This window comes from Dreissena polymorpha, chromosome 3 (assembly GCF_020536995.1).
Source record: "Dreissena polymorpha isolate Duluth1 chromosome 3, UMN_Dpol_1.0, whole genome shotgun sequence".
NCBI lineage: Eukaryota > Metazoa > Mollusca > Bivalvia > Myida > Dreissenidae > Dreissena > Dreissena polymorpha.
The window spans coordinates 110,064,524-110,078,189 of NC_068357.1; the positions used below are offsets into that span (position 1 = coordinate 110,064,524).

Consider the following 13,666-nt stretch of genomic DNA (forward strand, 5'->3'; position numbering starts at 1 on the left):
AGATTTGTTTTCTTTTCCAAAAATTGGTGAATATGTTTTTGTCAACTTCTGAAAGATAAAATCGTCACAAAATGCGATATTTTATAAATATTAATGGACAAAGGGATGAAATAATATGATAAATATAATATTATGTGAGTTTTGGATAAATATAAAGTTTATCATGCTCGGCTCGAACCATGGTAGCACTCAGCAAGCCTCGCGCTTACTTGGTTCTAAGCCTTGCATTATAAACTTGATCTTTATCCAAAACTCACATAATAGCCTCTATGTACGTACGGTATACGGAAAGACGTTGTTCGTATACGGAAAGACGCTGTTTGCATACGGAAGACCTTGTTTTCATACGGGAGACCTTGTTCGCGTACGAAAATACGCTGTACTCATACGGAATGGCATTGAACGTATGCGGAAACGCTGAGAGACTTTGTACGTACATTGTATACAAAAAGACGTTATACTCGAACTTTATGCCGTAATACGCATATACAAAAATCAGAACTTTGGATCATTAATAAGTCAACAAATGGTATTCGATATTATGAACTTATTATATTGTTACTACACCTGATTAAATAAAAAGATACTTATTTTTTTCGAGACCCTGTGCAAACGTCTTCAGCACTACCATTCACAAAGGCCTAAAGCAATTAATACTGTATACAGGTAAATGCCATTTTAAGCATCGCACATATACTAATAAATTCTTGAATTAGCTTTCTGTTTGACACATAGAAATGAAACTATTTTCACGCGTTACATTTCTTGTGGATACATATTTGCACAAGGCTAGTACAGAAACTGAGACACTTCAAAAAGCTTATTTCTAAAAGCAGAAAAAGGTTCACAACTCGTGCAAAACACATACATGACGACTGTGACAGTTGTTTCCCCTTATCAATTGGCTGCAGAAGAAGCGTTGACCACTAAGACTTCGGTTATGTTTGGAAAGTAAAAATTAATTAGCTAATAACACTATGACGAACTATACATAATAGCTAGATTTAGAACGGCATCAAATTCTTATGAATTATTTACTCGGAATTCATAACACTATTGGAGTCGTGTTCTGAGAAAACTGGGCTTAATGCATGTGCGTAAAGTGTCGTCCCAGATTAGCCTGTGCAGTACGCACAGGCTCATAGGGACGACTCTTTCCGCTTAAACTAGATTTTCGGTAAAAAGTGACTTTCTTTAAACGAAAAATACCATTAAAGCGGAAAGTGTCGTCCATGATTAGCCTGTGCGGACTGCACAGTCTAATCTGGGACGACACTTTACGCACATGCATTATGCCCAGTTTTCTCAGAACGCGACTCATATGTCTCTTGGAGCAAGATCTGATTCGGCGTGATAGACTGTATATCGAACTAGAGCGAATCATACCATATTTGTATGTGAAATTATTTAACTAAACAACAAATATAACACTTGCTAATAAAATGACACAACCTTTTTGAAATATAAATTAATCTTAAAATGTTCTTAATAAACGGTTTTCTTGTTAAACGGTTACTAATATAAGTGTTAACTATAATAATGTACAAATCCTTGCTTGAAATTGTTCACCATCCAAACCTAAATATTGGCAAACGAAAGCAAAACGGTATTATCAACATATAAGAAAAGGGCAGAATTTCTTTAAACTCGAATGGGTCTATTAGCATAATTATGTGCAAAGCAGACTCAAATGACAAAGTCTCTTTAAAACAAAATGGCATATTAGCATTTGTGCAAAGAAGGCTGATAACTCATTTTTCCTGTCAAAGGCTAACATCTCTTCAACGACAAAATGACCATATTTGCATGTTGAGAAAAAAGGCTGAAGAGCACTTCAAGCTCTATTTGTGCGATATCGCCCTTGTGCGTCTTCACACCGGTGCGGTCGGCATAGCCGGTTTGGCACTAGACACATCAATACGGCGTCTGGAATGTGTGGCGCAGCAAGTTGCGCTTGAAATCGTCGTTCCGGGAGAAACTTTCAGAACACTTGTGGCTCCGGTACGGCTTGTGTGGATCCGGATGTGACGTTTCATGTAATTCCTTGACGTGAACGTGGACAGAGATATGAGGCAGGTAAAATGACCGTGTGACGTTACGTTTTGAGTATCAAACGCATTTACGTCGGCAAGTGTCTCGTCGCATTTTTTCGAAACACATACACGACGTCTATAATAAAGGTTTTCCCTTATAATTTGCATGGAAGTACTAAATAAACGAGTCATGTAGGGCTGTTCTCTCTTAATAAGTCAACATATTTTACTCGAAGGCATGTTTTACATTTAAGACAGCCGTCAAAATCTTGTAAATATAATGCAATTAGAATCTATAGTAAAATATTGTGGTTTAATTAATGCGTTACATTCCACAGAAAACGACCGAAAAAGATGTTGCAACAAAACTCTATTTTGATTTGTGTCGAGTTTCTTCTTGTTTCGTACATGCTTAGAATGCTCTTAAGAAAAGGTATGGTTATAGGGGTCTCTATTTACAAAATGTTGCATTTATTTTCGCCTTAAGTTGTCGCTTTCACAGTTAATAATATAAGAAAAATATTTTGTACATTTTGACCTGGAGAAATAGCGTACTCATTATGACGACTTTAAGGCTTCGGTTATGTTTGGAAATAATAAACGAACACTGATCAAATAATCAACCTGCGATTGAGCAGGAATTTAAAAATTTAAACAACAATTTAAAACGGCATTTATTTGTTGCAAATAACTTACTCGGGAATGATAAAATTGCCGATTGGAAGTTGAGACGTCTCATAGCGAAATACCTGATTCGGCAGACAGTGTATCGGACTAGATTAGGTCATAAAATATATTTATGAGGAATTCTAAAACTAAATTACAAAGATAAGACTGGTCAAAGAGTTGAAACAACTTTTTGAAATATAAATCTTTTTGAAAGATAAATATATGTGTATTTTCTTATAAACAAAATAAAAACCACTATACGTTACTTCGGCGTGAATATGTACAGAATAATGGAATGTTAATGTTGACAAGACAACGTTGTTTAATTTTCGTCGACTGAAATATATCTTTTATTATATACATCTGTAAATATGCGTTATTTCTGTTTAAATATGACAATCCCAATTGCACCGTATATAATCTGAACTGTTTGTACAAAGCATATACAATTTACAATAAAAAAGTGAAAAGAATCTAAACAATAGCTGTCTCCATAGGATGACATATGCCCCCGATAAACGATTTGATAGAATTTATGAGCATTTTTCAAACCTAAACGCATTTTCGAAACCTAAACGCGGAACCCAAGTTAAAATTCAATGTCAAAGGGGTCAACATTTGTATGCGTGGGGCAAGGCCTTCTCCATATACACATGCATACCAAATATGAATGTTATATCTGAAGCGACATAGAAGTTATGAGCATTTTTCGAAACCTAAACGCAAAGTGTGACGAAAAGACGGACAGGCGGACAGTCGAACGGACAGTGCGATCACTATATGCCCTCCTTCGGGGGCATAAAAAGTTTCATATTTCTCAGACTCTCTCAATTTTACAAATGCGGCTCCGTACAAAATATATATCTCGTTATATGGAAATTTGCATAAGCTTAATCTTAAAAGTGTACAAATCCGAAATAGAAATATTTCACAATGAACACTATATTATCGCCCCATGCAAGCAACACGGTCTTATCAGCACACATACAGAGATTGCTGATTCTGTCTCTTAACGGACATAATTTCTTAACAGCCAATAATATGGCCTATCAGACCATATGACATTCAATTGACAGCGTCATTAAACAGCCAAATGTTCCTATCTAAATATCGCCCGCCTGGTGCATAAAGGTACCACGTGCCTTCTAATTTCAATGTCACATGGTACCTTTTTGCACGAATGGAGCGATATGGACAAATAAATCTGATAAGTCCCTCTTGCTCTGAAAGGACAACGTTTCTTCTAAGCCAAAGGTTTTATCTTCATATGGACAAATCAGGCTGTGCGATGTCGATCTCGGCTATACGCTGGATTTGTGATCCGGGTTCAGTCTCAAGTGTTTCTCTAGTTCCTTTGGAAAGCAGAACGACGTTTGACAGACGCCACACAGGAACGGTTTGACGTCGACGTGCTTCGTGGTGCGGTGGTACTTGAGATCGTCGCCCCGGAAGAAGGATGCCGGGCAGATATCGCAGCGGTAAGGTTTCTCGCCCGTGTGGTAGCGAACGTGGCGCTCGCGGTTCGGCCGCGACGTAAATGCCTTTCCGCAGTAGGAGCACAGGAACCGGCGATGGACTTTGACGCCGTGCGTGTCGAATGAGCCGAAATCGCTGTAGGTCTCGTCGCACACCTCGCACGTGAAGGGCGCCTTTGTGTTGAACAGGACTTCGGGTGTAATGACCTTCTCGAAGCCTGGATTGCGCACTTTGAGGTTGATGCTAGTCGGCGAGTTACTGTTTGTTACGGTAGAAAAGTTTGTATCCATGCCCAGCACGGATGATTTGCTGTATTTGTTTCCGACGTCGCTGGAATTTTCACAGACGAACGATGCGTCTTTCTCCATAAAAGAATCTTCCGATATGTTAGAAATATCGGACTGCATCGTCGAGGAATCTGCATTTGAATCGTGCTCCAAGCATATTTTCAATTTCATGCCTTCCAAAGACGTTGTTATGGCTCGTTTTGATTTGGGCGTGGTTACGACATCTGTTGAAATGTTATCCTTTAAAGCAAAATCAGAACTGCGCCCTGTCTGATACAAGAGTCCCTGAAGCTCTTCGCCTACTGAGAGTCTGCCATTCTGATGTTCCAGTCGTGAGTGTTTGATTTTGCGCTCCGGCGTCAGACCAGACTTTCGTTTGTGAGTTAGATGGCTGACCGTGGCCAGCGAATCCCGCTCAGCGTGGCTCCAGTGCGATGATGCCAGCGGCGGTGACGAGTTTCCCTCCTCGAGGCATGATGGCAGAATGTAACTGAACGCGGGTATGTAGTTTTCCGTCGCCGAATGCGCGCGTCGAGAGAAAACATTGGCGTCACCGATCATATCGTCTGCGCTCTGATGATTGGCGGGGCCTTCCGGCCCGTGTTCGTGTCTCATTATGATATGTTCCTGTAGTTCGTGTTCTGTACCAAACCCGTGATTGCACTCGGTACACCAGTACTCGCTGGAACCGTTCTTGTCCTCATCATAACTTCTCTCCTTTTCATCATTGGCTGATACTGGCAACTCAATAACATTGTTGTTTTCTTCCATATCGCCTTTATCATTGTCTATATCAGTTAGGCTTTCATGAGATTTATCGACCGTTTCGTCGTCAGTTGACGGCGACCATTCAGAAAGGTTAGATGTTTCGTTCTGGCCGTCCGCGCGGCCTATAAGCTCATTTTTTGGAATGTGAGTCAACATGTGTTCTCTAAGGTTGTACGGATACCGGAAGTGTTTTTTACAAATGTTGCACGTGTGTTGCTTCGATTGTAAGTGCGAATGTTCGTGTCGCTGAAACTGCTCATAAGACGCCAAGACAACCTCACAAAAGCAGCACTGGAATGACGTCACGGACGGGTCACCCTTGTGCTTCTTTACGTGACTGGTGTAGCTAAAGGGATCCGTATAAGTTAAAGAACAGTGCGCGCAAGAGAACTTCCGCTGGCCGCCATGTGTCAGCATGTGCTTATTGTACATTAGCGCATTTGAGCCTATGAACGCGCACAAAGAGCAGCGGTATTCCTGACTCTCCGTGTGAGTCTCGCGGTGTTCTTGGAACTTCCGTGCGTCGGTGAAGCATTCGCCGCAGATCGTGCACGCGTGGAACACGTTTGTTCCGTGCTCTTTCATCATGTGCGTCTTCACGCCGGTGCGGTCGGCATAGCCGGTCTGGCACGCGACACACCGGTACGGCTTCTGGAATGTGTGGCGCAGCAAGTGGCGCTTGAAGTCGTCGTTTCGGGAGAAGCTTTCGCTACACTTGTGGCATCGGTACGGCTTGACGCCGGTGTGGAGCCGGATGTGACGTTTCATATTATTCCTTGACGTGAACGTGGACAGACATATAAGGCACGTAAAATGACCGTGTGAGGTTATGTTGTGAGTATCAAACGCATTTACGTCAGCTAGCGTCTCGCCGCATTTTTTGCAGAGAATGTCTTTGGCTGTAGATATTGCAATTTTATCTAAATCTACGGTTTCTGGTTCAGAGCTCAGTGTTTCTTTCCCGGAATGTTTTGCCATGGACTTGCATTCGACGTCTATTTCATTCTCCTGAGTATCGTCTTGCGTTCCTTTTGATGTTGTCGGCATCTCAAACAGCTGACTTGAAATGCTTGAGTATTTACCATTAGAGTCCTTTTGCCCACGCTGGAGTAGGATTGTTTCGTCTGGCATATTTGCAAGTCCCAATAAAATGGCGGGAGATTGGAGCGTATTCGACTGATACTCATTTATTTCCTGGCGGCGAGATTTCAAATTTTCTTCATTATCCCCATTACATTCCTGAGTGAAGACTTCCCTTATTTTTATTACGTGTTCATTGCCGTCGTCAACGCTGACGCAGAGGACGCCCTCTATCTCGAGACGGCTTCGGTAGGTGACGGCCTCTCGGCACAGCTTCACGATGGACTGCTCGAGGAAGCGGGAGAGGACCCCGCGGGAGCGGCCCGACATCGTTCTTGTCCCGACAGCGTCCGTCTGAAACCAATAAATAGTGTATAAATAATACATATTGCATTATTTGCGGGCATCCTAAATTTTTTCCGGCGGTGAAAACTGTGCGACGGCTGAGGTCTAAGAAAGGGTTTTATCACCTCGCGTAATAGGTGGCTGATCGAATTTGAAAGGCGCTCATGAAAAGTAAGTAAATAACTCTGAATTACCAACGCGCCTTGTAAATTGAATATAAAGCCCACACAAGTAAGTTACGATCAATTAAACAGTTTTATCAATTGTTGTTTACGGCGGAAAGTCACAATAATGCCCTGTAATAAAACATTAGGAACTAACGTAATAATCTGACGGAAGGATTTGACTTATGGTTAAATTGGTTACTGCAGGGGAGGTAACCTTCGCGAGGACTTAGGGGAATGTTGGTATTAATATCCCTCCATATTTCTTTCGTTGTCACGCTACCTGTCAGTCGCCATACGAGACATCAGCGATATAAAACACTCATCCATGTTAAGGTCGCGTGTTGTTGTAAGATCTTCCTTATGAATTATTTGTAAAATGTGCAGAATATTAGTGGCATTACAACTTGAAAGTAACCAGAAATACATGTAATAACTAAAATTCATTTAATAAAATAGAACCATTCGTCAAAACATTTAAATGCGGTTTAAAGTATTTCTCAATGTGTTTTATTCATACTAGACATAAGACAAAGTTTCGTTGACTTATTGATTTCATAATTATATAATCTTCTTTAAAAAGCGTGCCTTTGTTGTAATTTGAAGTTTTAATCATTAAGTCTAGCTAACGATGTGCATCGAAATATATTCGGATCGAACTAAATGCATATGTTGCTATCTTGCATTATGAGATTCACATCTAGATTTAATGACTTTTGCGACAAGGGTGCAAACTTTGAAAGTTTTGTTTTAATTTCATATCGTATAGCGAACACAGCGCATTGGGTTAACCCATTTATGCCTAGCGTCTAGAAAAAAGGCCTTGGCAAACAGCGTAGACCCAGATGAGACGCCGCATGATGCGGCGTCTCATCAGGGTCTGCGCTGTTTGTTAAAAGGAATTTCTGTAAGAAATATTCTAAATATATAAATAAATATACTAGACATCCCTAATTTTGGAAATAACTTGATCCAATTTAGAAGGATGGGAGAGTCCACTAGGCATAAATGGGTTAAATACCATAACATGCTTTCCGGATATAATATAAGTAAAACAACATCGTATTTGGTTGGGTTCGCAGGTGATATTAATCGAAATAAGCGGATGTTTTGTCCGAACAATGACTTAACAACACTATAATTAGCAGGGAAAACTCGCTGATAGCAAATGCTATGAATACGTAGAAAACGCAATTCATTCTCACATAATTAAGTTATAAAAACGCCTTTATGAACAAGGATATATGTGACACATTTGCATAGATACTCATTCCAGTTAACAGAGCGCATTATACGAGCAAAAAAACGAAGGTTGGAATAAAGGACCAACGGACCGGAACGATACGAAAAGCTCCGAAGAACATGTCAAGTTGCGTATTCCGACGTTAAACCTAACGTAAAAAGTCGACAGTTTGTACATGAAACGGCCAGCGAATTAAACATTGTTACATTTATGAATATTATTTCAATTGAGCCTCGCTCTGGGAAAATGGGGCTTAATGCAAGTGCGTGAAGTGTCGTCCCAGATTAGCCTGTGCAGTCGGCACTAGATAATCAGGGACAACACTTAATCCGCCGTAACTGGATTTTCGCTCAGAAGAGACTTCTTGTAAACGAAACATACAATAAAAGCGTAAAGTGTCGTCCGTGATCAGCCTGTGCCTGTGCGGACTGCAGCCAGGCTCATATGTTAGTGTATGTAGGTATATCTTCATGTATATATACCTGAGAGAATACGGGTCCTGGTCCAACAGTACAGTCTACCATACGTAAATGTATGGAAACTCAATTTCACAACTTTGCTTAAGTATCGTTACATAATAGGTGAAGGGCGGAATTTATTGTTTATTACAGTGTTATGTCAACAATCCGTGAAGAGTCTAAATATTTTACTGACGAACATTTACTCAGTAAGTTAAGAAAACACGTTAAACCTTTATAACGTACAACATGCAAAATAAGTCAAGAAATAACTTGTCTTGATAAATAAAAAGTCAAATATCGATCAGAAAATTATCTATAAATATTTTCCTCGATCTTGAGAATGCGTAATAGATGTTTACGCCCGTATAATATCGTCTGTCTGGATAGCTTCCTTCATTCAGAACAATTGAAATAAGAGAGCGCGTTCTTTCACACGAAACTCACTCGGACTTCTTCTTTGTATTTTAACACACAAAAAACTCGAGGCGGAACAAAAATTGGCAAATTTTCCGCTTGAAACCCGATCCGGCGTTTTAATTGTGGCTGTATCTGGCACAAGATATATGGATAAGACTCCAGGAAACAGATTGCACGGTCCGCATGCACCGTTACACCGGAAGTGGCGCCGACTGAGCACGAGTCTCTCGTGCATGGACGTACCAAGCCAACTCAGACAGAGTTTTTCTTACATAACGTTTATTGCTCTGCGTTTGGATTTAAATGAGTAGATTGGATTTGTGTGTGAGATTCTTTTCTGCTCGGACAAATCCATGATTAACACCAGAACAGGATTAACGTCCGAACAAAAAACTTACGATATGATGAAGAGTAATAAAGAAATGGAATTCAGTCACAATGAAAAAAAATGTGTGCCCTTTCGCATAGACACATAACAGTTCAAATTACGAATTCTACTAGCAAACATTATCTTCACTATATCAATATCAACATTTTTTACCTGAGTTTTACTGTTTTGCGTTTGAATTAAAATGAGTACATTGCATTGGTATGTGAGAGTTTTCGTCTCGAATAACATCATGATAAATTATAGAATAGGACAAAAAAATGCGAACATGTGATCTGTAAAAAGAGGGTTTAATGCATGTCCGTAAAGCGTCATTCCACATTAGACTGTGCAGTCCGCACAGGCTAATCAGGGACGACCCTTTCCGCCTAGACTAGATTTTTTCGAAGAAAATACTTTCTTTAAACGACAAATATCATAAAAGCGGAAAGTGTCGTCCCTGATAAGCCTGTGTGGACTGCACATGCTAATATGGGACGACACTTTACGCACACGCATTAACCCCCATTTTCACAGAGCAAGGCCCAACCTATATGATGAAAAAAACATACAAAAAATGAATACAGTCATAATGGTTACTTGGTGTCCTTAAACATACAAGAGCTCTACTTACAAATATTATGTTCGGCATACCAATAAACTCAAATAATGTATGTGTATCATACCCTGAAGCGCCTATTTAAAATGTTTTCAACCGGTTATTTACAGCTTAAGTAAATAGGATATAGTCTCGCGACCTTTGTCCACACTGTTTTAATGTTTTCACAGTATTGCGAATTCACGCTACACAGATCCGTTACGCCAGTGGTTGGTATAACCATGGTATGATGAGCACCAACTCCAGAAAGGACATTGCAGCGACCGCGGGTATATTCTTTCCGACTAACAAACCAAACATAATATCGATACGTCCACTACCCGCACACTTAATACAACACCGACGCCTCTACAACTGTTTACCCTTTTTAACATATACGCAACTAAAATAGTTACCCAGCACATACAATATCGTGCCTCTAAAACTGTTACACCCAACATAACATCGACGCGTCTATACTGTTACACCCAACATAACATGGACGCCTTTATAGCGGTTCACCCTACATAACATTGACGCTTCTAAACTGGTACACAGAACACAACAACGACACATCTACAACAGTTGCAGTGCAACATTGATTCCCCTAAAATTGTTATACCGAACATAACACTGACTCTTCTACACGGTTACAACAAACAAATCACCGAAACGAAGCCTCTTTAAGTATTAAATTGAACATAACACAGATGCCTCTACAACTGAAACACTGACCCCAACTTTGACGCATCTATACGATTGGTGTACCGAACATAACATTGACGCCTTCCATATATCTGTTACATCAAATATAAGATGGACGCATATATACAATTGTAACAACTAACATATAAGTGTCGCCTCTACTACCATTAGAACTCACTTAACATGGACACCTCTACGTGTGTGTGTGTGTGTGTACTTCGAAATTTATGAGGTCCTTTCCGAGAAAGAGGCTATATTATGTGAGAACCAGGAGTGTCCAAATGGGCCCCAGCACTCCTAAATAATTAACTTCCTAGCTCGCGAAAGTTTGGATTTTGAATTATAGCTGCAATTTCCGACTAATTCTTCGTTACTGAAAGTTTTTCAATTTTGGTGTGGTTTTGTTTTGTTGTGGGAATCCGGAAAACCCGGAGGAAACCCCGCCTGTCCAGTATGGTGACCACCAACCAAACGTACATGCTGCCGGGAATGGAAACTGAACCCGCGTCGCCTAGGTGAGAAGCGAGTGTACCAACCACTTCGCGAGCGAGACTGCTTACGTGCATCGGCCGGTACTGCTCCACAACAGTTACACTGAATATAATATTGAAGCCTCTTCCATTATAATACCGAACATAACATTGACGACTCTAAAACTGTTATAACAAACATGAGATTGACGTCTCTACACCGGTTACATGTAAGAAAGCATTGACGCCCCTTTGGAACTGTTACACCAAACCTAACGATGACGACTCTACTACTATTATACCAAACATAAGATTGACGCCTATACACCAGTTTCACCTAAGAAAGCATTGACGCCCCTTTGGAACTGATACACCGAACATAACAATGACGACTCTACAACAGTTTTACCAAACATAATATTGACGCCTATACACCAGTTTCACCTAAGAAAGCATTGACGACCTTTTGGAACTGTAACACCGTACATAACATTAATTGACGCCCCTTTGGAACTGTTACACCGAACAAAACATTGACGTCTTATAAACTGATAAACAGTACCGGGTAAAGCATACGGTGTAGTAACGTGAAAACGCTATTTAAGCAATACCATTTCGAATACTGCGGCTATTCCCCTGCAGGGTAAAGTGGACTTCGTTATCAACGATTCTAAAAAGCGTATACCCTGGACATAAGACAGACCCATCCCCCCCCCCCGCCTGCGGCTACGCCTATGTCGGGTACAGTAACGGTATTTTCAAGAAAGCGTCTACGCCGAACACAACATCCACTACGGCTACGCCCGTGTCCAGTGCAAAAGCAGACCGTGTCCCAAGCTTCCCCAGCCGCCAGAAGGCGGCACGAGGCCCTATGGGATATCGCTGTACGGGATTGATTGCCAAGTCCGTGACGGTATCTTATCTAGAGCAGCACACACACGATTGCAACTTTCCCAGCATAGGAAACGTGGTCTGTCTATGCTAAAGATTGGATGTATTTAAATTGGCGAAAATTGTGGTCTTGATTTAAAAGATAGTGCGCATTAAATCGTTAGGTTCGGCAAATCCGTGAGAATTTCGCAGCTTCAACATTCTAAATGTAAAACATTTTCTTTGAAAAAAAAGCATCCATCATGTTAAACTTACGTACATGTTTCAATTTAAAATTGTGTTGTTTCAACTTAAATGGAACTTAATTTTAACAATCATTCACATTTTAATCATACTGTATGTATTTATTAATTTGGAATAAGTTGACTTTGCATTTTTACTAGAAGAATACAATGCAAACAAGTGTCGCAAGTGGTCGTAAATGATACAAATCTAAATTTGCCTCGACTATAGTTTGTGTTGTCATTATTTTAATCTGAGCGCAATTTCAATAAGAAAATCCGATCCTTTTTCATATCCGATAGGCCTTTGTATATATACTATGCGCAGTAATAACCAACTTATAAAGAAAGAACGGTGCGTTGTCCTTTGAGCTTTAACCACAAAGCACGATTATACTCGGAAACCCCAGCCTTGTATAGCGAAATGTGACATGAATACAAATATATACACCTTGGTGTGACATTCGAAACACCGGAGCGCGCATTTGTAGCAGCCGAATGCACACAGCTATAGCTGGAGCTATTTATAGTTTCCTTGCGGATTACTTCCCTGACCTTAAAAGTCCATAAACCGCTGGTTGTATATGTAGCTTCTATCGTCGTATGAAATATAGGCCTACACGTCCTGTGCCGGGGACTGAAGTTTATAGTCGCGGATACGCTTTACACCAAGCAAAATAGCTGGCCATTAAACTCGTGGAAATATATACATTACGTTATTACAACGGTGATGTACGCGAGTTTGATAATTAATATTTAAGCACACAACGGACACTAAGCCGAGAAAAGTTGACAAACTTTTACAAATGATAGGAAACAAGCTGAACATGGTTTTATACTACATAACCTAAAGCATTAAATAACAAAACTAATATGTATACTACTATACGGTATTAATATATGATAACGCTATAAAATAATTGTAAAATCTTACCTCGATAGAAGGAAACTACGATTTCAATCAACAGGTGGTTTTCTGGCTGTGTTTTTCGGACCGTGTTTATACCAGAGTTTCCCGACCGAGTTTAACAATACTAGACACGCTGTTAACTTAAAACCGCTCTCCTCGCTTAGTGGTTGGTATTTCCGTGTGCACCGAAACTTCCCGAGCGGAACGGAAAACGGTGTTCGGAAGCAGGGGATCGGAGAGGGGGATTTATCTGGTTTATTCGTGTTTTTTTCCGTGTTTTAAAAGAAGTTTATTCATATCAAGGCGCTCATTTGAAATACTTACACTTTTCCTGGACAAACAATTTAAGGCATATACCATAAACTGATTTTCCCTTACTTTAAATTGAGATCCGATAGGGGTCATAACCAACCCCTACTGTCACGAGGCCATACTGGGATTCGATCTAACGATATGCTGATTGACTTGCCAGTGCGCAACCATCTAAGGTAGCCTGAGTCCTGCGAGTGGAGCATAGCGGACATACACATAAAATGTGCCACGCTCTGGGAAAACGGGCAT

The 13,666-nt window shown here is 40.4% G+C and overlaps 1 protein-coding gene across 1 annotated transcript; it reads right to left on the reverse strand.

The window, feature by feature from the left end:
• Positions 1-3,891: 3,891 nt before the first annotated feature.
• LOC127870993 (zinc finger protein 774-like) lies at positions 3,892-13,275 on the reverse strand. The gene is made up of 2 exons (XM_052413603.1): positions 13,130-13,275; positions 3,892-6,667 (listed from the first exon to the last, which is right to left on the reverse strand). The coding sequence occupies exon 2, from the start codon at positions 6,641-6,643 to the stop codon at positions 4,004-4,006; it is 2,640 nt and encodes an 879-aa protein (XP_052269563.1). The 5' UTR covers positions 6,644-6,667; positions 13,130-13,275; the 3' UTR covers positions 3,892-4,003.
• Positions 13,276-13,666: the final 391 nt, after the last annotated feature.